This window comes from Silurus meridionalis, chromosome 18 (assembly GCF_014805685.1).
Source record: "Silurus meridionalis isolate SWU-2019-XX chromosome 18, ASM1480568v1, whole genome shotgun sequence".
NCBI lineage: Eukaryota > Metazoa > Chordata > Actinopteri > Siluriformes > Siluridae > Silurus > Silurus meridionalis.
In genome coordinates, this window is record NC_060901.1 from 13,354,623 (window position 1) to 13,381,281 (window position 26,659).

The 26,659-nt window shown below is 38.9% G+C and overlaps 1 protein-coding gene across 3 annotated transcripts in view; it reads right to left on the minus strand.

The window, feature by feature from the left end:
- iqsec3a (IQ motif and Sec7 domain ArfGEF 3a) overlaps positions 1-26,659 on the minus strand; it is a 132,100-nt gene that overhangs the window by 11,106 nt on the left and 94,335 nt on the right. For all 3 annotated transcript variants that reach the window (XM_046873294.1, XM_046873293.1, XM_046873295.1), the window contains exons 8-12: positions 12,608-12,747; positions 10,066-10,191; positions 8,110-8,209; positions 7,585-7,746; positions 427-519 (exon numbers count right to left, since the gene is read on the minus strand). In XM_046873294.1, coding sequence (XP_046729250.1) covers positions 427-519; positions 7,585-7,746; positions 8,110-8,209; positions 10,066-10,191; positions 12,608-12,747 — 621 coding nt within the window. The remainder of the gene's footprint in view (positions 1-426; positions 520-7,584; positions 7,747-8,109; positions 8,210-10,065; positions 10,192-12,607; positions 12,748-26,659) is intronic.

Below are 26,659 nucleotides of genomic sequence, written 5' to 3' on the forward strand. Positions count from 1 at the left end.
CAAAAAATAGTCTAAAAACCTTCCTACATTATTGAAGGTTATTACAACAGCAAAGGAGGACTAGAATGAGATGTGCGATTTCTCAGGTGTCCACTAAGGTCCTCTCTATATAGTGTATGTATGTTAGTGTTTGTATGTATGTATTGCAAGCCAAATGGATCCAGTGTATAATGGTTTAAATCCAGCTGCAAAATACCCTATGATGCACTTATGCTATGTTTTAAAATAAAGTACAAAGGGATAATAGCCTTAGAAAAAATAAAACCATCAAATAAAATTAAAAGGGTGCGACACAATTTGATGAAAAATTTCTCCGAATTCCTACAAATTCACGTGTCTGTAAGGGTCTGGCTTACTGGGGTGTAGTTTTGCATTCACAATTTGTTTATTTGTTCATTTTTTTCATGTAAGTTTTATGCCAAGTACCCGATGGAGAGGTCTGTCTCCCACGGATCTCCAACTGGGTGCCATTGTTCTTAGAAGTGAGTGTTTTAGCTCCCTGCTGCTTCTCCAACTCCCCTGAGAGTGAGAGAGAGAGAGAGAGAGAGAGAGAGAGAGAGAGAGAGAGAGAGAGAGAGAGAGAGAGAGAGAGAGAAAGAAAAGTATGTACACCATCTAAGCATCACACCACATCAGATTTTAAGTCATACTTCTTAACAACAGCCATTCGCATTCACTCCATGCTCTGGGATTTGGAAAAACTGTATGCCTTCTAAGTAGTGCAAAACTTTGCCACTTTTCTGCATACAGAAGGAATCCTAATGAGGCACATCACAGCTTTTGCACACTCTACTCATCTCTGCAGCATACACAGCATTTTTCTCCTCAAGTGTACTAGCAGGTAACAGGTATAACAACACCACAGGAGAAAATGATTTTTTTTAAAAGAGAAAAACCTCTCCCCCACAAACCACACATTTTCTAACAGAACTCAAACAAATCATACACACATCACAAACAATACACTGGGGGTTTTGTTAAACTCTGCATCCCTGCATTTATTAATGCCTAACTAAACTAATGTTTTTAGGGTTTAGTTGACTACTGTATAATTTTGTTACAATAATAACGAGTAAGGAATAAAAAAAATTACAGGAAATACAATAATCCAAGACAGGGTACAATGTTACTGTTAGCACAATGAGTTGAGTATTTTCTCACACTGGCTTGCCAATAAGTCTTCTTCTTCTTCTTCTTTTGTCTTCTCCCATTAGGGGTCGCCACAGCAGATGATCCGTCTCCATACCCCTCTGTCCTCTACATCTGCCTCTTTCAAACCAACTACCTGCATGTCTTCCTTCACCACATCCATAAACCTCTTCTTTGGTCTCCCTCTTTTCCTCCTTCCTGGTGGCTCCATCCTCAGCATTCTCCTACCCATATACCCCATGTTCCTCTTCTGCACCTGTCCAAACCATCTCAATTGCACCTCCTTCACCTGGTCTCCAAAACGTCCTACATGCGCTGTCCCCCTAATAAACTCATTTTTAATCCTGTCCATCCTCGTCACTCCCAACAAAAACCTCAACATCTTCAGCTCTGCTACTTCCAGCTCCACCTCCTGTCTTTTACTTAATGCCACTGTCTTAAACCATACAACATCGCAGGTCTCACCAGTCCTATAAACTTTCCCTTTCACTCTTGCAGATACTCTTCTATCACAAATCACTCCTGCCACTCTTCTACACCCACTCCACCCTGCCTGCACTCTTTTTTTCACTTCTCTAACACACTCTCACACCCAGGTACCTAAACTCATCCACCTTCATTACCTCTTCTCCCTGCAACCGCACCACTTCACTGCCCTCCCTCTCATTCACACACGTCCTACTCCTACTGACTTTTATGCCCTCCCCTCTTCAGCCTCTTCTTAACCTGCTCCATACTCTCACCACAAATCACCAAAATATCCTCAAACATCATAGTCCATTAAAACTCCTGTCTGACCTCGTCCGTCATCCTGTTTATCACCACTGCAAACAGTAAAGGGCTCAGAGTCGATCAGTGATGCAATCCAACTTCCACCTTGAACCAGTCTGTCATTCCTACTGCACACTTTACTGCTGTTACACTGTCCTCATACATGTCCTGCACCACCCTCACACACTTTTCTGACACACCTGACTTCCTCATACAATACCACAACTCCTCTCTCGTCACCCTTTAGTACGCTTTCTCTAAATCCACAAACATACCAATGAGTACAAATTTAAAAAGAGCTATATCTTAAGTATTTATAGATCAAATCCACAAGCTAGATTAGTTCATGTTATAACATTTGGTGAAGCAACTATTTACAGCAGTTATATCACTAGCTTCTCTTTTGAAGCTTTTTTAGTTTTTGTCATGCTACCAAGACACCAGAGAGTCTCATCATTAAAAGTCTTCAGTGGCAGAAAACCTATTGGCCGTTACAAAGTATGGACACTGAATAAATCTTTCCTAAATATCTCCTTTATCTCCTTTATCAGCGATTATCCATTTTTCTTTGTTATAGCCCGACGAGCTTTTTAATCAGTTTATTTTTAGCCTTGAAATATTCTAAGCATCTGCCTTCCAAGTCCTTGGGACTAAGTTGTTACTATAGAAACTATAATATATTTAAGTGAGCAATATAATATGGAACCTCTGATTTGAATTAAAACCAGAATCTGTATCAGAGTTTTGCTGTGATAGAAAATAAATCCACACCTTCACGTCTGATAATTCATTAATGCTGTGGTATAACACGTAATGCTGCACACATGAATCTGGACGATCTTTAAGATTGCAGATGATCAGGTAGAAGAAAAAGAAACAGAACAATGCCTAACAAAGGATGGCTAAACAGATACAATTTTAACTCTTAAATTCTGTTAAGCTGCTTTAAAACAATGTCTTTTGTGAAAAGCGCTATAGAATTAAACTTGACAATGAATGTTAATAAGATTGCATTTTATTATTCCAAGCTTCCGAACTTCCCTCAAGGCAAAATCAGATCAGATGAGCTGCATTTGTTTCAAACAGAAATGTGACAAAAAAAAGAACAATCAAAAAGTATATCCAAAAGGAGGACAAAAGTTCAGTTCACCTCAGAGACAAGAAAAAAAAAGATGGTGACAGAGTGGGGAAAAAAATGAGATATATATATACACACACACACACACACTCACACACACACACACACACACACACGCGCACACACGCAATTCCCATGGGTCTGTGCTTTATGGATGTACTGAACAAAGGCCAGCATCAGCAAGAGACTCACTTTAAGGTGCACTCTAATACATTTTTCTTTTTTTTCCCAACATAGACACACACTCCTTGGTCCTCTTTGAACTACCAGTTCCTTCCTTTGCATCTTCTCTCTTCATTATGGTCTTTTGAAATGTGCTTGAAAGTTCAGCAACAAAACTGAATAAATGCATCATCAAAACATTCTGAGCCTCACAAAGGATATAAATTCTGGCAAACAAACAGGAGAGCACGCCGGGGCTCTTGGTTCAAAAAACAAACCAAAAAAAACAGACACAATTTAGATTTTTACCAGGAACAAAATATAAGCTGAAAGCATATGCATTTTTATATGGCTCTAAAGTGGAGCATTAATATGAATTCTCTGTAACATGAGGAGAAGCAGAATTGAATTACTCTATTATTTATATAGTACCTCAAATCCCCAAATGTCTGCAGATGAAAAATGTCAAAATGTGTGCTTTCATTACAATATTATAACCTAATCATGCTGTGCAGCTGAAGTGCTTTATTTTATCTTAACTTTCATCAGTACTTTGTGTGTACACAAGCTCATTACTAAGGAAACAAAGGCAATCAACATAAGGAAAATTTTTGTAATTTATACACTGGCCATTCTTTGGTCAGTCATCAGCTGTTTTGTAGAATTTGTTGATAAATGGCAAGTTTCAATGAGCACAACCACATACTGATTACACCAAAGTCATTTCAATAAGCATGACCAGGTACTGAATATTGCTGTCATAAATCTCAATAACTCACCTAACAAGACCTACAAATGCTCACTAACCCTATCAGCAGTTTCTCATCTCATTCATTACATTTATTGTATATTCACTAAAAACACAAACAAGTTGCTCCAACAAAGGTCTTTCCAGTGTTTCAATAAGCGTTTAACCTCAATGAAGGTCCTACCTGCATTAACCAGTTTGCCAGCATTAGACTTTGTTGTACATTTTTTGATTTATTCAAAGAATTTCAACTGGAAACAATGATGGGTTATTTAACGTAATCCCGAGTTCTTTGATAACAGAGTGAGTTGTTTTACTATGGGAATCGCTTTGGGCTTGATAGACAGGTCGACCCCTTACAACGTCATTATAGCAAGATTTCTTCCCGTTCCTTTGCAAGGGGGTAAGTGTTGGTAAAACGCCTCACTATGTTATCAAAGAACCTGGAATTGTGTTAAGTAACCCAACTTCGCTCTGTGTTTCACTATGGGAGATATACAGTAGAACACTCCCGGATTGCACGTGATCCCGCTATACCTAAATTACATGGGCTCTGACCTTCTGGCTCCTAGCATTGCATGTGGTTGACTCAGACACATTTGGCCTATAAAATCGAACAAAACAAAAAACAGCTGCCACACAAATATCCTAAACAGAAACTCCCCTAAGTAGGGCCCTTGATGTTGCCATTCCCCTAGTTGAGTGGGATTTTAGACCCTCAGGCACCTGAGAACCTCTGCTTTCATATGCCAGAGATATAGCCTCAACAATCCAGTGGGACAGCCGCTCACACACTTAGCTGTCAACAGAGCTACAAGCAGCGCTGTCTTAAAGAGAGAAATTTCAATCCTATGCCATTCAATGCCTCGAAAGGGTGTTGAGAAAGAGCCTCTAAGATCACAGACAGATCTCTCTGCCTCTCATAAAACAACTTATTAAAGGGTGCCGACCTGCAGGTTTGTTACCAAACCTGACATGACCTGCAGAAATAGCTGCTAGATATACTTTCAAAGTAGAAAAAGCTTTCCCTTTATCCAGCAAATCCTGGAGAAAACATTATAGGTCTCCCACTGAACACTGAAAAGGGACAATGTGACTTCAGCCATGCCCTCTTCAAGGACTCACCATTTATTGTTCATTTATTGTTATAAAGTGTGCGAGTAGACAAGGCTCTGGCACACTTAAAAGTGTGAATAACTGATGGGGTAGACATGCCTCACTCAAGTTCCACCTCTCATGGGCCAGGCTCTCCCGCCTGGGACAGGTGGTCCTTCTGTGGAGAGAGTGGCCCCGGCTGATCTGACAGCAGTTGAACTATCTTGGCTACCCAATGCCTGGATATCCAAGGTGGAGCTATCAGAACATCCCAGTTCATTGACTCTGACTAGAGTGGGGGAAATCAAACTTAGTGGAGGGAATGCATATAGAAGGACGTTTGGCCATAGGTGGGCTAAAGCATCCACACCCAACGGTGCATCTTAGTCCTTTAGAGAGAAATACAGAGGACACTGAGCGTTTTCTGCCATATTTGTTCCACCACTTGTGTGTTGCTCTGATAAAAAGAAGCCTCGTGTCGCACCACATTATCAGTTTTTTTGCCAACTGATGTAACTGAAGGGAGCGTATGCGTCCCTGCTGGTTGATGTAAGCAACCACTGTGGAATTGTCTTCACTGGAACATGCTGGCCCTTTATGAAAGTCAGAAAATCTTTTAGTGCTAAAAACACTGCCAACAATCAGCTGTGGAGGCCAAACGGCATTCACAGCTCTGCCCATTTAGGGTCGCTCCCCAGCCCTCAAATGACACGTCCGTCATCATAGTAACACTTGATGACATCACCTCCAAAAGAAGTTGAAAAGGTCCCTTTTAGCTCATTCCATGTCCTGGGCCGTGGGCCATGCTAGGCCTCGTTTTTGGGTGGCTTGTTTACATACCTTGTGCAGGTTACTGTCCGCCTGCAAGGCCGAGTCAACCAGTGCTGTCCAGTCTTGACAGTCAACATGGCTGAGTGCAGAGTAATCAAGACTCGTCACAACACATTAGTCAATCGATTTTTGAAGGGTAGTTAGCCCTTCGAAGACTCACCTTGACGGGTGAAGATTTAAGATGTAGTAATTTAATGCTTGATAGCTCGAAAAGGAATAGCATGCCTTGACTGACACCTTAAATAGCATCCCGTATGACTGGTTTTGCGTTCGGTGTCGGAATCAAATCTGTTTGTTGAACAGTTTAGTGAAAACCAGCAGGAAACTGGTTGTGCTAAGAGAGTCTGATGTAGTCACTCACAGAAAGAAAGCGCAAATAACGCTCTAAGAGGTCGAGTAAAAATAGTGGGGTGGAGCCTGGTCTCAGGTCGACCTGTCTGTCAAGACAGAGGTGGTGTCATAGGAGCTTCCATAGTTGGTCATGCCCAAAGCAATTTCTATAGTGAAACACCGAGCGAATTTAGAAAAAAAAACATTACCACCAAACTGTAACACTGAAGAACACAAATGACATTATTTATACTGTACTGTTGAAAGTTCTTTGGTTTAGAACACATTGTATATCTGCAACACCACAACTTGGTCCCTTGGCTCAGTTTGAGTCTTCAGATTTAGTTAAGCATCTTGCGTCTTAATAATAATTTGGATTTAGATTAGTGTAGTGGTCTGAGGGGGAAAATGCACCATATTCAATCCATTTTAAATTTTTGTGCACGCTATGCAGTTGAATATTCACTTCCCAATAAATAAAATTCACAGGAATACTAAGAATTGGAATAGAACTTTTCTTTTTTTGAGCAGTTAAATGAACAAAACTGTATTAGCTAAGTGATATTATTAAACCCTGACCTAGTGGACTATCCTTAAGATGAGCTTCACTGAGACTCCTTATAGTCTACATAATTTTCCTTTTAATTTGAACATACCTGTCTATTCTCCTCTGACCTCACTCTTTGACAAGGTTTGTCGAAGTAGTACAGCTTCCTAAATCTCTTGTTGGTTTGTTTGTTTGGCACTCATTCACTTGTATGAAGTCTAAAGACACTTACTGTATCTTTAAAAATGTTTCTCAAAAATTCACAACAACAATTCTTTCCCAATCTAATGTTTGGTCTTCAGTTTAACTGACATTCTTGGTGTTCAGCTGTATCCACTTCTGTACTGAACTGCTGCATCATGATTGCTTGATTACTATTAGCATGAATGATCATAAATGTGCCTTTTCTGTTATATAACAGTGAAATATAATTTTCTGTAGACTACTTCTTTTTGGGATTATTGGAAACACTGCACACAAACATACACAAACAAACTCACACACTCACTCTCAATTTCAGTAGTCATGAGTAATCTGGATTAAGGTCAATTTAAATATGCACTTAAGCAGTTTGAGCCTTATTTGGTATGCAGTGATTATATGATCTCTTTTCACAAATTGTATGATTTCTAGTGGTATAGAGGTTACCCACAAATATATCTATCTGTGATCTATCTATCTATCTATCTATCTATCTATCTATCTATCTATCTATCTATCTATCTATCTATCTATCTATCTATCTATCTATCTATCTATCTATCTATCTAAATAAATAAATAAATAAATAAATAAACTGAAATATGCACTTACATTCAATGCGTATCTGCTCCATTTCAGTCACCTCAGCAATGGACTCCTTCAGGTCCTCCACAAACTTGAGCAGCTCTTCTGAGCTCAGAGCACAAAAATTCAAGACCTGCTTCTTATCTGAACCAGAGACCGGAGACACAATGGTAATCGCATGGGGATAGTCTAATAAAGAGAGGGAAAAAAACAAGGAACAGTTTATTAACATTATCTTTATTCAAAAGCCAATTAAGGCTAAATGCATTTGTAAATATGATATAAATATAAATACATATAAAAAAAAAACCTGCAAAGAGCACTGGAAATTTACAAATATATTTTAACAATCCTTATAAAACATTATTTTAATTATTTTTTAAATATCCTTAATGTTTGTGGAGAGGGGGAGAAAAAAAATAAGAAATAAAGGAGAAACCCAATACATTAAGCCATGTAGGATAATAGTCTTGAAAGATAAGCTAAAACATTTTCCATTCATTTTGTTATTAACAAAAAATGCAACAACATTCATGATATGTCTGATCTCACATTCATTTTCAAACAGGTGGAACTGCATCCCCAATAGGCCCATGGCTTTGCAGAACGTGTAGGCAGCAGAGCTCTTCTTCTTTGGACAAAGCTTCAAAATCTATGGGACAAAACAGAAAAACAAGTGACACATCGAATGATGAAAGAGATGACAAAGCAAAAAAAACTTCTGTCACATGTGTATTTTTAATATGATGGTCTATGTCAAAAACCTAAATTGATTTTTTGGACAAAAATGGTAAATTTTTTACTTTTAGATGTTCAGTCTGAAATAGCAGATAGAGAATTGTATTACTCTTTTGCATAATCTAATGAAAGGAGCAGCTGGGTGTAGAAAAGGGTAGTGTTGCTGCCTCACAGTTCATGGGTTTGATGCTGAGCTCTTGCTACTGGATCTGCCAAATCTCTGGGCATGTTCTCCTCGATGATATATTTCTATGTCCCATTAAGAATATATTCCTGCCCCCCAGGATAGGCTCCTGACCTACTGTGACCTTCCCCAATATCAAACAGTTGACGAATGAATCTGAGTGAATGATTGTGTAAAAAAAAATAAACATACATACATAACAAAATAAACCTCCGTATCTTTTTCTCAAACAAAGAGGGTGAAGCCTTTGGTTAATCCAAGTAATCTCTACTTTCCCAACCAGAACCTAAAATTGTAAATGACACGACTGGCTTCATTTTTGGCACCAAAGTTTTAGACCAAAGGTCAATCTAATACTTATACATTTTAAATCAATGACCTGCCAGGCAAATCCACTAAGATAAAAACCTGTAAATGATATTGCAGAGGTTGGTTCTTACATAAATGGCAGACCAACATGTCAAAATGTAAAAGAAACATTGCTTCATGGAATTGAACTAAGTATTATTATAAAGAACTGGAAATGATGTGCCATGAAGTGTGTGACAGCATGACAGGAAGAAAGGACAATAGATATAGATTGAAAGAGGAAAAGAATCTATGTTCTCTTTAGTGTAACTACCACAAGCCAAATCACACAAATGTAATATTAGATCTATACATCATTCTGACACAGAGATCCAGTAGTGCTCAGCCTCTTTGAACAAGGCCAATGACCAATTCTTGAGTGTCAGATTGTTCCTAATTAATTCCCTGGTTGCTGGAAAAATGACTCTGACTATACATCATGTGAATGACATCAGCGAAAAGTGTCACATGAGTTTAGCTCCCATCCCCCCTGTTTCATATCTGTCAACCTTTATATATCTATATATACCCTTTAATCTAAATGTTAGAAATGGGAAGGTTATGGGAATGTTTTAAATAATTTTGGTGACAGTTTTGTTCTGCAAATATGTGTGCTTTGGAATTATTATTAAAAACCTTGGCTCTTGTCTATTCTAATATAAATCCGTCTGTTTCTTTTTTTCCCTCCGACTTTCATTTAGAGATTAATATGGGACCTAATAATTATGAGGATAGTTTAATACTCGTGTGTGATAACCTCGGAGAAACCCTAATGGCTGCGTAATTATAATACATGTTTAATCTGTGTTTAATTTCAGAAGTCATTCTGTGAGGCTCTGACCAAATTAATGACTTATCCAAAGAAATGGTAGGAGCATTGACCTCAAACTTTTGTTCTTACAGAGTAGCCGAATTCTTAGCAAGATGGTGGAAAATGAAAACAAACAAATTGCTAAGCAAAATGATTGCCTGGAGCCTCTTCATCACAGGTAGAAAAACAAAAACAAGCATCTGAAATGGTATTAAGCAGGTGGCTAAAAGCAATAATGCTCACGATTATGAAAAAGAATCTGGTTTAATTACCTGGTTTGAAGCACTGAGACTTTTGGCACTTACAGAAAACAAGGTGGAACATTTCAAAGATGCTGCCAGAACGTGTACATTTCCTATGGTCCAATCAAAATTTTGACTGAAATTTGACAATATTTTGACTGAGTGCACATTTTTTTTTTTTTTACCACAATGAGGTCGTTGAAAAGGAACACTTCTCTCTGGTGAGAAGCTTGTTTCTGGGCTTTGTTGATGTCGGTTACTTCAAAAAGACGACTACAGCACACCAGTCTTCTGTGAGGGACTGAGAGGACCTGAGATTAAAAGGGGAAAAAAATGTGAGGGATTATCCATTTATAGCCATATATAACTAGTTGTGTATCTGTATTCATACCTAGCCAGTAATAATTTTAGCTTTCTTTTCGAATTTCTGTTTTATTAACAACACAATTGATATGTTTATTGTCTAGCTATGACAGTATGGAAATGGCCTAAAGCACAACAATAAAATACTCAGTTTTCTGTACCCTGCATTTATTATAAGAATAATACAATCTAATGCCCCCAATGCAATTTTTGTAATACAGCTTGGAGCTATGGTTTTATTGGAATTCACAAAGGACTAAAGATGGTGATGAAGCAAGTAATACATTAATGAAATGATTATCTAACCCTGACTTGCTTTATCAAAATCAAGACATATTTGCCAGGGGTTGTGATCCAGAGGCCGCAATTACCTGTGTGCTTTTGGCTTCATCATTCACATTAGAAAATTATTATTCTGATTATTTAATCAGAAACTTTCATTAATACTAATAATATTAATGCCAATAACATAACTATGCCTGAGCCACATTTATGTTTAGGAATGTCTATATGAGAAAGTGGTACAGTAGCTTAGTGGTTAAAGCTCTGGGTTTTTGATCGGAAGGTTTGGGGTTAAATCTCCAGTATCACCAAGCTACCACTCTTGGACACTGCGTGCACTTCCGTTTCCGTGGTGCGCACTTCCGGGTTGGCGGCCATCTTGCCGTTTTTCCCGCTTCTCCCGGTATTTAAGGACACACAAGCGTTTATCTCGATACTAGATTATCTCACCAGTTTCCTATAGTCCCTGGTGTTATTCTTGCCACTCTGTCTGCTCTGGAGACCTGTACCTGTTCCTGTTCCTGTTCCTGACCCCTGTTCTGCTCTGTTTTGGTTTTGACCTCTGGACTAGTTTTTGGATTGTGTTTCTGCCCTGCCTATATTGTTCTGTTTGCTGGCTTTTGGATTTTTTGGACTGTTTTGGATTTTTAGTTTTGGTTCTCTCCCTGTGCCCTGTTTGTCTGTGTTAAGACCCTGGACTGTTTTTTGGACTTTGTTTTTGCCTGTGCCCCATTAAAGCCTGTATTTTGCGTACTCCCTGTCGCATCCTGCATTTGGGTCCCCACCCCTGTTCTCTGACACCCTTGAGCAATGCCCTTAACCCTTTGTGCTCCAGGGGTGCTGTATCATGGCTGACCCGACACTTTGACCCTAGTTTGAGATGTAGTAGTATGGGCATTGAAGATTGATATTCCTTACAGAATAGATTAGGCAGAAGGTACACACGTGTGGTGTTTACTTGCAGTGGGGTTTACCCAAGATAATGGATAGGAGAGCCAAATATTAATATATCAGCATCTCAACATTAAAACTGCATTGATCTCATAAGTAGGGTAATAGAAGTGATGTGGGCAAACTTTTTCCACCTGGAGGAAATCGGGGAAATCTTTGGTATTACTGTATGTGTGCAATTATTGCTCAATCGAAAACTGATGTGAAGCATTATCTGCAAAGGTGTGTGTGTGTGTGTGTGTGTGTGTGTATGTGTGAGTGTGAGAAAGACTTAATATACAGTATTTACTTACACATTCAGAGACAGCAGCTCCAGGGGTAACACTGAATCATCAAAAAGCATGCATATTTGCACTGATGAATTATTAATTCATCTAAATACCATGTGTGACATGCACTCCCAGGGATTGATGGCACAATGACTCCACTTACAGCACACACAAGATATCACCTTTTGACAGCATCTCTCTTCCTCTCTCTTACACACACCATCAACATGTATGCATAAATCAATCTAAACAAATATACATGCAAAATTAGACATTTATGGGTGGAGCCTCTTCTAATCCATGCCCAGTGTTAGACAGGTCCTTGTTTATCAAATTTGTGCTCATATTCCACACAGCAACTCAATCTATTTAAACAGAACACTTTGTCTGGATGCAATTCTGACTCCTCTTCAGTGTCTGAGTCAGTCTCTTTATAATGAAGATAAAGTTCAAGAGGGGGAGAAGATGGGTGTGTAGGGAATATGTATTAAAGTTCAATAAAACATTACAATAAAATTGTACAATAAAAGGCAAGGTCTCCTCAGTGGCCCTCTACTGCATCACTGATTGCAGACTCGTTTAAAAACACTGATCATACTTGCATTCTGTATTTAACAAATTTTATCGAAATATATATTAATCATGCCATGCATTCTTTAATAGCTGTAAAGAAAAAAATTAATGGAACTCTACTGCTAATTGCCCCTTGGTGTAACACCAACTTATTTGATAGATTGTTTTATGTATCATATTAGTCTACATTCACTCTGAAAAAATAACGTCAGTATAGCTATTTATCATCATTACTTCAAGATTATGTTCCTTGTTAACTATTTCAAACTTGCATAAGATAAGGCCTTACCGTCTTCATTCCAACAATACTCTGCTCCACTTTGGTGACGTATGTCACATGGTCTTCATTGGACCGGAGTTCTCTCTGCTGAATTCGCTCATAAATGCCCACCACCATATCCCGGGGAATGTCTGCTCCATCATCCACCCCTGCACCAACATAGCACATTCATAGCACAGGCATAAATACATTTCCACAAAAATCTTTGTAGAGAGACTTTGGTCTACACAACAACACATGGTCGGTAAAGCCTTTTTAAGTTCCCTCAGGCAACGGGTTCTCAGTTGGGTTTAATTCCATACAATGTGAGGATCATTGTTTCTATATTTGGAAATATATTTAGCTTATTATCTTGTTAAAAGCTCTGCACAGGCCGAATATGAACCTCCTTGGTGTCCGAAATGTCCTGGTACATAGCAGTATTCTTGATGCCATCAGTCTTCACAAGACTCTTTGAAGCATTAGTGAACCAAAAATGTGATTGGATTTTTTTGTAAAATATCCAGATGATTAACAATTTCTGAACTTCTCAAATCAGTTTATGTGGCATCACCAAATGTGCCATGGTCAAATACCTTAAAATTACATCTTCCTACACTCATTATTAAATTTGATTTGAACATGACCTGTAGCCAACCAAGCTTATGCACTGCAGTCCCATGACTGATTGGACAATTGATTTATTATATACCAGCAGTAATTTATAAGTTATCAGCAGTGTTGTGCTAGTTACTAAGAAATACTAACTAGTTACAGTTACTAGTTACTTCATTTTAAAAGTAACTCAGTTATTTTGTTGATTACTTACACCAAAAAGAAATGCGTTACTGTTAAAAGTAACTTTTTAGCTACTTTTTTAAAGAACGTTCTTTAATGTTCCCATTAATGCCCTTTTATGCGTTATGGTCTATACAAACACAAAACTGACTCAGACCAGCCCAAACTAAATATATCACAAGGATTTCTGAAATAAATAACAAAACAAGCTGAATAATATATTCACAATCAAAAACTAAAGTGGCTTCTGCATCATAAAAGCTGTTGTGTTGAGCTCTTAAAAATGTTCCTTTCACAGCTTAAGTATGAAAACTATCAACAATGTAGAACAGAACACCGGGTTAGCTTCTAGCTTCGTCGAGGCGTGGAGTTTCTGGAGTAGCTTCGACAGATTGGAGTTGCTTCAATCGCAGTAGATACGACCTTCGAACCAAAAAGACACAGCTTACATTTGACTAAAAAGTTTTTGTCTTTATACTCAACTGAAGTGAAATAATGAGCATATTTCAACTTTGAGAAACTCGTCTTGCTCTCTCCTTGACTCGCCAAAAATTTTCATTCATTTAAAAAAGTAACGGGTAACGCACCATACGGTAACGGCAATGGAGTTACTTTATTTAAAAAGTAATGTGTTACAGTATTAGTTACTGTCAAACGTAACTGCGTTACAGTAACACATTACTAGTAACGCGTTATTGCCCAACACTGGTTATCAGGGAGTCGATCTGTCTATTTTTCTGTCTATATTGCCTATATATGCCTGTCTGTCCATCCATGATTTATTCTGGCTATCGGGAGATGAAAAAAGGTTCTAAAATAATACTGTCATTGAGTTTAAGTCTATATTTGTTTCCAGGCAACTGAGAGTGAATCCTTTCAGACCTCTGCCCACAGATACCTAAGGTACACACAGCAATCTGCCAAGAGGCAGATGGTGCAGCAAGTTAAGGAAATCCTGAGATTAATGAGTATTTGAGAAAAATGTAATCAAACTTGTGCTAATATAGAGGTTAGCATTAACAGGTTTGTGATATGCATATGCTGAATGATTGGGCAACTACTGCAGAAGTGATAAGGAAGACAGCATGGAAGGAGGACAAAGAGATGTGGTGGTGGAATGGGGAAGTGCAGGAGAGCATAAGGAGAAAGAGGTTGGCGAAACAGAATTGAGATCGACAGAGAGTGAGAGAAAAGTAGGCTGAAGTACAAGGAGATGCACCAGCTGGTGAAGAGAGATGTGGCTAAAGCTAAGAAAAAGCCATATGAGGAGCTGCATGTGAAGTTGGAGACTAAAGAAGGAGAAAAGGATTTGTACCGATTGGCCAGGCAGAGGGACCGAGCTGGAAGAGGTGGCAAAAGTACACACATCCTTAACTTAAGTAGAAGTACAAATACTCATGTTTTAAAATACTCTGGTAAAAGTTGAAGTAATGACTATACTTTTTACTCAAGTTAAAGTAAAGAAGTTTGGGCTCCGACATACTTAAGTAAAAAGCCATTAAGCCATTTCTACTACTGTACCTGTTTTAGTGTCACAAAGTAACTGGACCTCAAATCATATTAATATTAGGGCTGTAAATCGCTGAAAATTTTTAATCGCGATGAATTGCATGATTGTCATGAGTTAACTCACGATTAATCGCAACTTGATCGCACTATTTTATCTGTTCTAAATGTACCATAAATTAATATTTTTCAATAATTTTTAATACTCTAATCAACACGGCCATGGACAAATATTGATGCTTTATGCAAATGTATGTTTATTATTCGTGAAACCAAACTCTGCAGAGAGCATGAAGACAAAATATCCTTGTAAATGTTTTTAAAGTAATTATGGTGTTTTAAATTACATAAATCATCAGGACACCAAATGGGACTATTGCTATCTTTCCACATGGCTGGTTATTGAGGTAATACTGAATAAACGATACCTCTTCTAACTTATATACAGCTTACATATTCAGAGGATATTTGTATTCAATTGGTTTGTTTTGGTTTATTTAAATGTAGGCATTTTAAACTTTCTATTTATATATTTATTATGTCTGCAAGGCAAATATTCCATGAGATTCAATTTGTTTTATTTGTGTGTCTGTAAAGAGATGACAGAGACACAAAACGCACACCTTGTCTGTTTGCTTTAAAAAAAAATTTAAGATCGTTTTGGTGTTATGGAAAAAAAAAATGCCATGAAATTCCCCGGCATGTTTGTCGACCCCAGAGGTTAAATTCTGTGCATCATGGCGAATTTTGGTTCTGATTTGCGACTTGGCGCATCGGTAAATCATATGTTAACTGATTAAAAAAAAAATTCTGTAAATTTTTTTTTTTTTATATCTGAGTGAAGAAAGGACATGTTTTGAAAATGTAAGGAGTAGAAAGTACAGATATTTGTGTAAAAATTTAATGAGTGAAAGTAAAAAGTTCCCCGAAAAATAAATAGTGAAGTAAAGTACTGATACCAGAAAAATCTATTTAAGTGCAGTAACAAAGTATTTGTACTCTGCAAGTTAGAGCAATAAAGAATGGAGATGGTAATGTGTTGACTAGTGAGGAGCATGTGTTGAGAAGATGGAGAAAGTATTTTAATCAACTGATGTGCAGGGAAAATAAGAGAGCGAGAGCAAGAGAGAAAGAGAGCGAGAGAGAGAGAGAGAGAGAGAGAGAGAGAGAGAGAGAGAGAGAAGATTGGAGATTGTGGAAATAGAGAAGCAGGAATTGTATAGGATTAGTAAGGAGGAAGTGAGAGCAGTGATTAGGAGAATGAAGAGTGGAAAATCGGATGGCCCAGATGAAATACCAATAGAAGAATGGATATGTTTAGAAGAGATGGCAGATTTCTTAAGAAAATTGTTCAACAAGATTCTGAAAGGTCAGAAGATGCCTGAGGAATGGAAAAGGAGTGTGCTGTATACATTTTTAAGAATAAGGGAGATGTGCAGACCTTTAAGTTTTACTTTCTGTTTATTGGTCTTTAAGTAATAGCTTGCTTAATGTTCAAGAGCAAAACCATAAAGATTAATACAAGTATAAATGTTAATAGAAAGCATCTACGTGTGATTCGAACTAAATAAGTAAAAATGGCACAGATCAAAGCAGCTAACTAAATGAAAAGGTCCAAACAAAAAGGGACCAAAAAATGTACATGTCCCTCTAAACAGTCATTAGTAAAATGAAAATGAATGAACTCTACTCTAGAGATTGTTTATGTTGTGCTTTGGGAACAAAAATGAAATGCTTTGGGAACAAATGCAGTTTTAATATGGTTTGATCAGAACATCTCTAGGTTACATTCGTAACCTAGAGATGTTCTGATCAAACCATATTAAAACTGCATTTGTTTTTCTTTCAGTTGTCTTCAGCAAGCACTTTATCCTGGTCTGAGTGTAAGGTGTATATACATGCAAGATGAGACATAAGTCTATTGCAGAATAAACATATTCACACCAATCTTTTAATAGATAATTTACCTACTGGCATGTTTGAGAACCCAGAAAATAAATTTTAAAATGGGAAGAACACAGAGAGAAGAACACTTTAGATCTGTGAGAAATCCTAGAATTGAAAATGTATCTTCTTTCTGTTTTAGTTTGTATTTAATATAATTCCAGGATAATGCAACACAACGAGTGTTCAAACATTACAAATTATATTTATTCGGTTTAACCTTTTGCATGTGTAAAATAGTTTATTTTTTATTTTGGGCACAGTAAGACATAAAATGCTCAGTTTGAGCTGTGTACAGTACATGCAAAATGTCACTGGTGGTTATGTAGAGAAGCACTGCCTACCCAATACATCTGTTCATTAACAATGTATGATGTGTGTTCCTATTTAGTTGTAAGCATTTGTGCCAGGAATATCATTGTGTCCAACAGAGGGGACACTTCAGAACTCCCACTTTGGAAGCCTTTGCATTTATGGAGTAGGCAATATGTTTAATTTAGAATTAACAAAAGTTCTTAATGGGGTTGCACATTTACAGTTATTTGTCATGGATGTGGCGCCCTAATCGGCATGCCTTAACAAATGGTTACAAATAACGTTAATGTTTAAAAGTACTATATAGATATTTAAAAAAAAACATGATTGGCCATGCCATTGCAGAAAATTATACATGATTCGAGTTACTCACATTTTGCAGATTTTTCCATTTTGTTTCACATTTGCACTTTGATTTTTATCAATAAATGCATTAAAACCTTAAACCAAATAAAGTTGCATTTAAACCTGTTCAGGAAACAGTTTTGTTTCTGTCAACACTTGACTAAACAGTCATTCCCTCACCAGCCTTTCATTTCTTTTTCTTTTTTTTTTTATTTGAAGACATAAAATGCAGGTTGTCATGTTATTAGAAGCCAATAAGTGCAAAGTCTTTTATTCAGAACAATAACAAATGGCTGCTTTTGTGTATGCTTATATTTAGCCTTAAATTATATGAAGTTTGGAACAAGTTCAAGTACAATGAATTGTTACAACAACAATGTATTTCATTATAATCTTATTTAAATTACAGCTGGCAATACTGTCAAATATACTGTTACTTTCCTGCTTCAGTCTTGACAGTGACTTTTGTTTTATTTGTAATAACATCTGACAATCAATCGTCATGATTTTTACTCTATAGCATGAAGAATGTGGTTATTTTTTTTATTATAAGCATGACTGTCAAGCAGACAAAATTGATTGTCATTCACGCTCAAACATTTGTTTACAAGAGCTGTAATTTTTTTAAATTAACAACAGTAATCGATAGAAGCAAAATGCCCATTACTTGTTTAATGTTACATGCAGCATGTTTTAACAAGCATTAACGCAACCAACCCTGCAAAGACTGAATGATTGCAAGGTCATGTTCAAAATGTATGAATAAGCATTATGAGCCAAAGAATGTTTCATGGAAGGGTATTTAGTGAGAATTATGGATGTGATAAGATGCAAAGCATCAAAGAGGATATAACTGAAAACTGGCAATACACTCAGGTATGCACAGACAGGAGATCATAGTGAATAAAGACAGAAAGAGAGGCTGGGGTTCAAAAATAGCGTATATATATCTCATGCATTTTTGTTCAAATGTCCATTCTGTGTCAAAGCAAAAAGCTCACTTTAGTTTTTGTAAGCATTTAGGTACCTATTCTTGGTCCTAAGAGAGTTTGTTTCATAAAATAAATGAGCAATATCATTTCTAGTTTTAAACAAGAAGAGTATATGTTTATGGGAAGAGATTTTAACTGCACAGCAAATTATAAAATTGATAGAAACCATAAAGAACCTCATATAGCATCACAGCAGGAGATATTAAAACTCATTGCTGAATATGACCTTTGTGATATTTGGAGAATCCTGCACAAAAAGGACAGAAAATATCCATGCTCACAAGCAAGAGAAAATTTTATTACCATGGCTAGAATGGTGTGACGTATCGCAGGATCGGATCGGGAATCTATGTGCGGATTTATTTGAAGGAAACAGACAATCCAGAAACACAAATGCACTATTGAAAATGTAATAGCAGGCAAAGGTTCAATTCACAGAAAGTCAGTCCTTGAAGCAAGCAAAGTCCAAGGCAGAAAACCAAATTTGTTAAATAAATAATATGGAGCAAGGGTCAGAATACAAAAATGGCATAGAACATGAGAAACAGCAAAATGGCTTGGTATGTAGCAGCAACACTTCAAATAAGTGATAGCGTGAGCTACCTTATCTAGGCTTAAAACAAAGTTTCAACTGTGAGCTCTCAATATCCGGGTGATGGTTCTCTGTAGTGTCATGGTGATTGTATAGAGGATGGGAAAATTACAGAACCCCCGTCTAGGAACACATATGGTTTGCTTGAATTTCTTGGCTTTGGATGGCCATCTGGATGCACACATACCCTCTATTCCATACCTCTCTGCTCCTCTATAACCAGCCATTGATCGCTGGGATGTCAGATAACTCACGAGACCATGGAAAGGGAGGCGGCTGAAATCCTAGCATGCACTGGAAAGGAGTGCATTCAGTGATTGAGTGGGTTAGTGAATTTATTACATATTTATTGCCCACTTGATGTACTAACTCCAATGTTGCTGCACAACAGAAAATGTGCCAGTTCCAGGTTCGCCCTCTCAGCTTGTCCGTTAGCTTGGGGGTGATATCTGGATGTGAGGCTCACACCGGATTCCAAACCCTTTACAGAAAGCCTGCCAGACCCAATAAGTTAGTTGAGTTCCTTGATCTGACACCATGTTCTCAGGTAGGCCGTAGTTCCTAAAAACATGTTAGGGAGGCCCTTTAGATGTACAACATTGCATGCCTTTGGAGAACCGGTCTGCAGTGATGAATTTGGTGGTATAACCATGGGAGTTGTGGAGATTGGTAACTAAATCTCCTGCCATGTGCGACCAAGTTTGTTGTGGCATGGGGAGTGGTTCTAATAGGCCATAAGGGTGTTGCTGGGCTGATCGAAATTGTGCGCATACTGGACAGCCCTTTACGGTTTTTTTTTAAATCAGTGACAAGTGATGGCAACCAAAAAGTCTTCTGGGTAAACTTAATGGTGCGGTGGATCTCCGGGTGCCCTGTGCAAAGTGAGTTGTACACCCACTCAAAGACCCTAGGTCACAACCTCTTGGGATGTCCCAGATGACGACCAAAAAAAGCAGAATGGGTTTGGACATTTGTGAATTTTCTATGGGGTCATGCCGGCAGGAGAGTGCATTGGCTTTGCCATTCTTAGTCCCCAGGCAATACATGATTGCAAAATTAAACCAGGTGAAGAACAGCGCCCATTTGGCTTGCTGCGGGTTCAGGCGGGTGTCAGGTTCCCTCCAGCCAATGTCTCTATTCCTTTTGAGCTTCTTAATTGATAGTAATTCCCGGTTACCCACGTCATAATTTTATTCTGCCCCAGTCAGTTTGTGCAAGAAGAATGCACATGGGCAGAGCTTGCCAGGATTGCTATGGCGTTAAGAGAGCACACTGCCAATCCAGCAACTGGAGGTCCATAGCTCTACAACAAAGTGAGTGTTGGGTCAGGATGTTGCAAAATTGGGGCCATCGTAAAACGTCTTTCAGTTCGTCAAGGGCACCCTGGGCAGTTGAAGAAGTTTTTTTGGTTTTCCCTGCAATAAGGCATTGAGGGGTGCAACCATGACACTGTAGTTCTGTATAAAGAGTCTGTAAAAACGTGCAAATCCAAGAAATTGTTGAATTCTTTGATCTTGGATGGGAGTGCCAGGCCGTCACTGCTTTTACTTGTTCTTTGTCTGTCTTTACCCCCTGTCGGTTGATGACATACCCCAGAAAAGGGATGGATTTTTTTGTTTAAAAACTCTCCCAGGTTTTGATATTCCTGGGGGATTTGGACCTTTTTGTGATTTAGAGGCTTTCAGTTGATGTGGACTAGCAGGGAAAAGAACCATGGAGATTTTGAGCTCCTCTAACACCTGGCAATGAATTAGGTTGACAGCGGCTCCTAATCTATAAGGCTGAGAGATGGTACAATCAACTAGGTGTCACACCAAGTACCTTTCTAGCTGTCTCCCTTATCACTTCTGCAGTAGTTGCCCAATACTCCAGCACCTCTTTACCACCACCGAGCCCCTGTCTGACCTTTTTCCTCACACTACCTCTTCCTCCTTCAGTTTTCACCATCTTATTATTTTTTCAGTCCTCACTCTCCTCCTCTTTTTCACCTCCAAAGCCATCCTACAGACCACCATCCTATGCCATACCTGCCCATTACCTCCTCATCACCTCTGTTCCCTTTACAAACATGTCCATTAAAGTCTGCCCCAATTCACTGGCCTTACTCCCTTTCCACTTGGTCTCTTGAACACACAACATGTTGACCTTTCTCCTCTCCATCATATCAGCTATCTCTCTCCCTTTACAAGTTATAGTACCAACATTTAAAGTACCAACCTAACTTTAATTCTCCTACAATTCTAATTTTCCAACTGTCTTTGTAGATGTCTTTCTCCTCTCCTTTTCCTCCCTGAGCCAACAGTAGCCCAATTTCCAGCAGTACCTTGTTGACTAACAGCACCTGTGGTGGTCGTTGGTAACCCCGGCCTCGACCAATCCGGTATGAATTTCTGATTCGTGATCCGCATATTTGATTTGCCATGTTTAATGCTGGATGCCCTTCCTAAAGCAACCCTCCTCATTTATCCAGGCTTTGGACTGGCACTAAGAGTGCACTGGCTTGTGCAACCCTAATGACTGGGAAGCAAACAAAATCCAAGGCAGAAAAACAAACTTAATAACTAAAAAATACTGAGCAAGGGTCAGTACACAAAAATGGCATAGAACATGAGAAACAACTAAACAACTTGGTATGTAGCAGAGATACAATATTTTGCATTAGTGATAGTGTGAGCATAGCTTTTCTAGGCTAATACAGGAAGTGTCCTCTGGCCTGTGAGCTCTCAATATTCCCTCTGGTGGCATGATGATGGTATAGTGGATGAAAACGTTACAACTGGATAGGTTCTACTGTTTTAAGAATCATTTCAATGTTGATAAGAAATGTGAATTTTCACTTTTCAGACCCTTTGTAACTGATTCTTTTGTTTATTTAGCAAATATAAAACCTGAAAGTGCTTTTTTAATATCTTTTTGTTGCAAGATAAGTTTTTATTGAGACATAATTTTTTTTGGAAGCAGTTTGGTTTTAATATAACATAATAGAACATGAATATAAATCACTACAACAATGGTGAGATTGTGGTAAAATCTGTTGCGTCAGTTCACTTTTAATGTTTCTAGGGACATTTCTGGGTCAATAAGAGACCTAAAGTTTGAAATAATGGAATTCCAAAATGCAGTAGTAGTCACAGGAAATCAAGTACATATTAAGCTTCTTAAACCCAACAAGGGTTTTTTTATTGGTTTGTTCTCATTTTCAGAGTGTTAGACAGATGGATGGCCCTAACAGTTTCTTCTTTATTCTCGAATAAATGAATGGGCAAAGTCAGTATATTAATTCGTTATATTCAACAACCGGAATAGACATGAAGTGCATAACATCACTTCTGTGTACTGATTAAAAATATTTTTTTAAGGTTTTTTAAGGTCCTTCAAGACTGAAGGAGGTGTTTGGTTTAGTCATCCATCATGATCAGACTTATTGTTCACCTAATAGGTCAATCTTCCCTAATATATTTTTAATGTGGGATATTTTAGAGGTCTTAAGATTATTGGGGTTAATTTCTGGTCTTAATGCCATAAATCAGGAAAAGGCATTTGACCATGTTGAACACATAAATACACGTCGCTCACCTTAACTGTTAAATTCTGTAAAGCTGCTTTGAGACAATGTAAGTTTTGAAAAGCATTATAGAAATAAACTTGACTTCACTTGACTTCACTTGACATATCTCTGGCATAAGCTCAGGGTCTTGTAACAGGACATTAAGAGTGTACTAAAAATAAATGGTATTTTGCATGTGCTCCTTTCAAAGTTCAAAGAGGATTCATACAAGGATGTGCTATATGCTTTGGCTATTGAACCTCTGCTTGTGAAGATTAAATAAAATAATAAAGGATGGCCTATACTATACTCAAATGAGAGAATTAAGATATCAGCTTATGCTGAGCAATAATGTGTGGTAAATGGTTTGGAGGTCCCCATAATCTACCAGAAGGCTTATCATGGAAAAGCAATGAAAGGAAGTGGCTTTTACCAAATATAATTTATGGGAAGAGTCATTGTGATTAGTAATTTAGTTGCATCAGTACTATGGCACAGTTTGACTTGTGTTGATCCACCTAGTGCACATTTGGCAGTCTATTATTGTAGATTATTTTTGGAATGGGTTTCACTGTATAGCACAGAGCATACTTTTCCTTCTGGCCAACAGTTAACAGGACCCATGGACTTGGTCTGGAAGAAAGTAGCTGATCATCTTAAATCAGGTCAGTGAATTGAACTTAAACTTTGTAATCTTTCTAATGAACTCTACCAAACTACAGATTAATACAGCAACTCGGTTCTACAAAGGACTCATTAACATCAGTATCATCCAAGATGGCGCCGCGGATGGCAGCTTTGGCACGACTCTCTCTAGTACTCTCTTTCTTTTTGTTTATTGTCTGTGTGTTTAGTTACCCTACCCTAATAACTTACACTAAAGAAGAATTGCTTAACATCGGGGAGTTCACTCCAGACACTTTTTCAACAATTTTTACAAACCCGGAAAGTTATTTGGAGATCTTAGTTGGAGCTGCAGCCACTCTCTATGGCACATGGAGGAGACACCGGCGGGGGAAGCGCGCCGGCGCGCTAGTGAAGCTGCGACAGAGGGGATTTAGAACTGCGCTCCCGTCGATTCACCTGGCGAACCTCCGCTCACTGCCGAACAAAATGGACGAACTAACTCTTCTTAACGGAACAAACAAAGATTTTGCATGCTCCGCTGCTCTCTGTTTTACTGAAACTTGGCTCAGTCGCTCAATCCCGGACAGCGGATTACTTCTCTCGGGCTTTCACTTACACCGAGCGGATCGCGTAACGGAGCTATCGGGCAAAACGAAAGGCGGCGGAATCTGCTTCTACATTAACGAACGTTGGTGTACAGATGTCACAGTGCTGGATAAATACTGCAGCGAAAACTTGGAATCACTGGTAATAAACTGTAAACCGTTTTACTCACCGCGGGAATTTTCCTCATTCATTCTGACCGGAGTTTACATCCCACCTCAGGCCAACGTGAATGATGCACTGCAAAACCTGGCAAACCAAATATCCGGCTTGGAGCAAAAACATCCGGATTCTCTTTTTATTATCCTTGGAGACTTTAACAGAGCAAAACTAACAGTAGAACTTCCAAAATACAGGCAACATATTAACTGTCCGACAAGAGGGAAAAACACACTGGATCATTGCTACACCGTTCTTAAGGACTCGTATCGCTCTGTACCCCGGGCAGCTTTAGGGAACTCTGATCACTGCTTGGTTCATCTTATTCCAACATACAGGCAGAAACTAAAATCTGTTAAGCCTGTAGTCAAAACAGTGAAGAGATGGACCAGTGAGGCAAAGCAGGAACTACAAGACTGCTTTGAGTGCACTGATTGGAGTGTCTTTGAGGCTGGAACTGACAGCCTGGATGAGCTGACTGACACTGTGACATCCTACATCAGTTTTTGTGAAGACATGTGTGTGCCAACCAAAACCTTCTGCAAGTTCAGTAACAACAAGCCATGGTTCACAGCCAAACTGAAAAACTTCGACATGCCAAGGAAGATGCATACAGAGGGAGGACAAAGCTCTGTACAAGCAGGCCAGGAACCAACTGACAAAGGAGATCAGAATAGCCAAAAGAAGCTACTCTGAAAAGCTGAAAAGCAGGTTTTCAGCTAACGACCCTGCATCAGTGTGGAAAGGCCTGCAAAATATCACAAACTACAGGAGACCACCCTCCCACTGAAGCAAACAAAGACCTGGCTGACGACCTTAACACCTTCTACTGCAGGTTTGAGGACAATATCTTCACACCTCTCATCCAACCCAGCCCAATGTCTGCCCCCATCACACCTCTGGATTCTCTCTTACAACTCCTTCCAGCACTCAAGTTGCGCTCACGATTTGTGAAAAGGATGTGTATCGGCTCTTTCAGAGACAGAAGACAAGGAAGGCTCCGGCCCAGACGGTGTCTCCCCTCCTGTCTCAAAGCATGTGCTGACCAACTGGCTCCCATTTTCACCTCTATCTTCAACAGATCACTGGAGTTGTGTGAGGTCCCTCCTGCTTTAAACTCTCCACAATCATCCCAGTCCCCAAGAAACCCTCCATTACTGGACTGAATGACTACAGGCCTGTCGCTCTGACATCTGTCGTCATGAAGACCTTTGAAAAGCTGGTATTGGCCCATCTAAAGAAGGTGACAGAACAGCTGCTGGATCCCCTACAGTTTGCATACCGAGCAAACAGATCGGTGGATGACGCAGTCAACATGGGGCTAAACTACATTCTGCAACACCTTGACTGCCCAGGAACATATGCCCGGATTTTGTTTGTTGACTTTAGTTCGGCTTTCAATACAATAATTCCGGGAATCCTCCACTCAAACTCCTAAACCTTACTATACCCCCTGCCATCTGTCAATGGATCACCAGCTTCCTGACAGGCAGGAAACAACAGGTGAGACTGGGAGGTGTTACCTCCGGTATTCAGACAGTCAGCACTGGTGCTCCTCAGGGGTGTGTCCTTTCCCCACTGCTATTCTCCCTTTATACGAATGACTGCATATCAAGTGACCCAACTGTCAAACTCCTGAAATTTGCAGATGACACCACGCTCATTGGACTAATCCAAGATGGTGACGAGTCTGCATATAAGCAGGAGGTGAAGCAGCTGGTGCTATGGTGCAGTCAGAACAACCTTGAGCTAAACACACTCAAAACTGTGGAGATGATAGTGGACTTTAGGAAACATCCTTCAACACTACTCCCCCTCACAATATCCAACATTCCTGTGTCACCTGTGGAGAACTTCAAGTTTCTGGGCACTACCATTTCCCAAGACCTGAAATGGGAATCAAACATAAACTCAATTCTGAAAAAGGCCCAGCAGAGGATGTACTTTCTAAGGCAATTAAGGAAGTACAGTCTGCCACAGGAGCTGTTGATACAGTTCTACACTGCAGTCATTGAATCTGTCCTGTGCTCATCAATCACCATCTGGTTTGGAGCAGCAACAAAACAGGACAGAAACAGACTGCAGAAAACTGTTAAAACAGCTGAAAAATCATTGGTGCCCCTGCCCACTCTCCAGGACTTGTACCATACAAGAACCAGAAACCGGGCAGGAAAAATCATTAATGACCCTTCACACCCTGGACACAACATCTTTCAGCTCCTCCCTTCTGGCAGGCGCTACAGAACTTTGTTCACTAAGACTGCCAGACACAGGAACAGTTTCTTTCCCCAAGCAATCACCCTCACTAACAACTGACCATAATTAAATTCCATGCTCATATCTATGAGTACTGCACAGAACTGTCACAGAACTGTCACTCATCACATTATCTGTATATGTTGCACACACTATTGCTTCTATATACTGTACAAAGTTTTATAGTAACCTCTCTCATCATACCTGGCACACAATACTGTCATTTGCACTACCATGCACTCCCACACTTTATGTACATTACTGGTCTGTATCCCTATTTATTACCCACACTGTCTATACTGTCTCATATTGTCTGTATTGTCTGTATTGTCTTGTATAGTCTGTTTTTGTCTTGTTGTGTCTGTTTTGTCATGTATAGGTTTTTATTTATGTCTGTA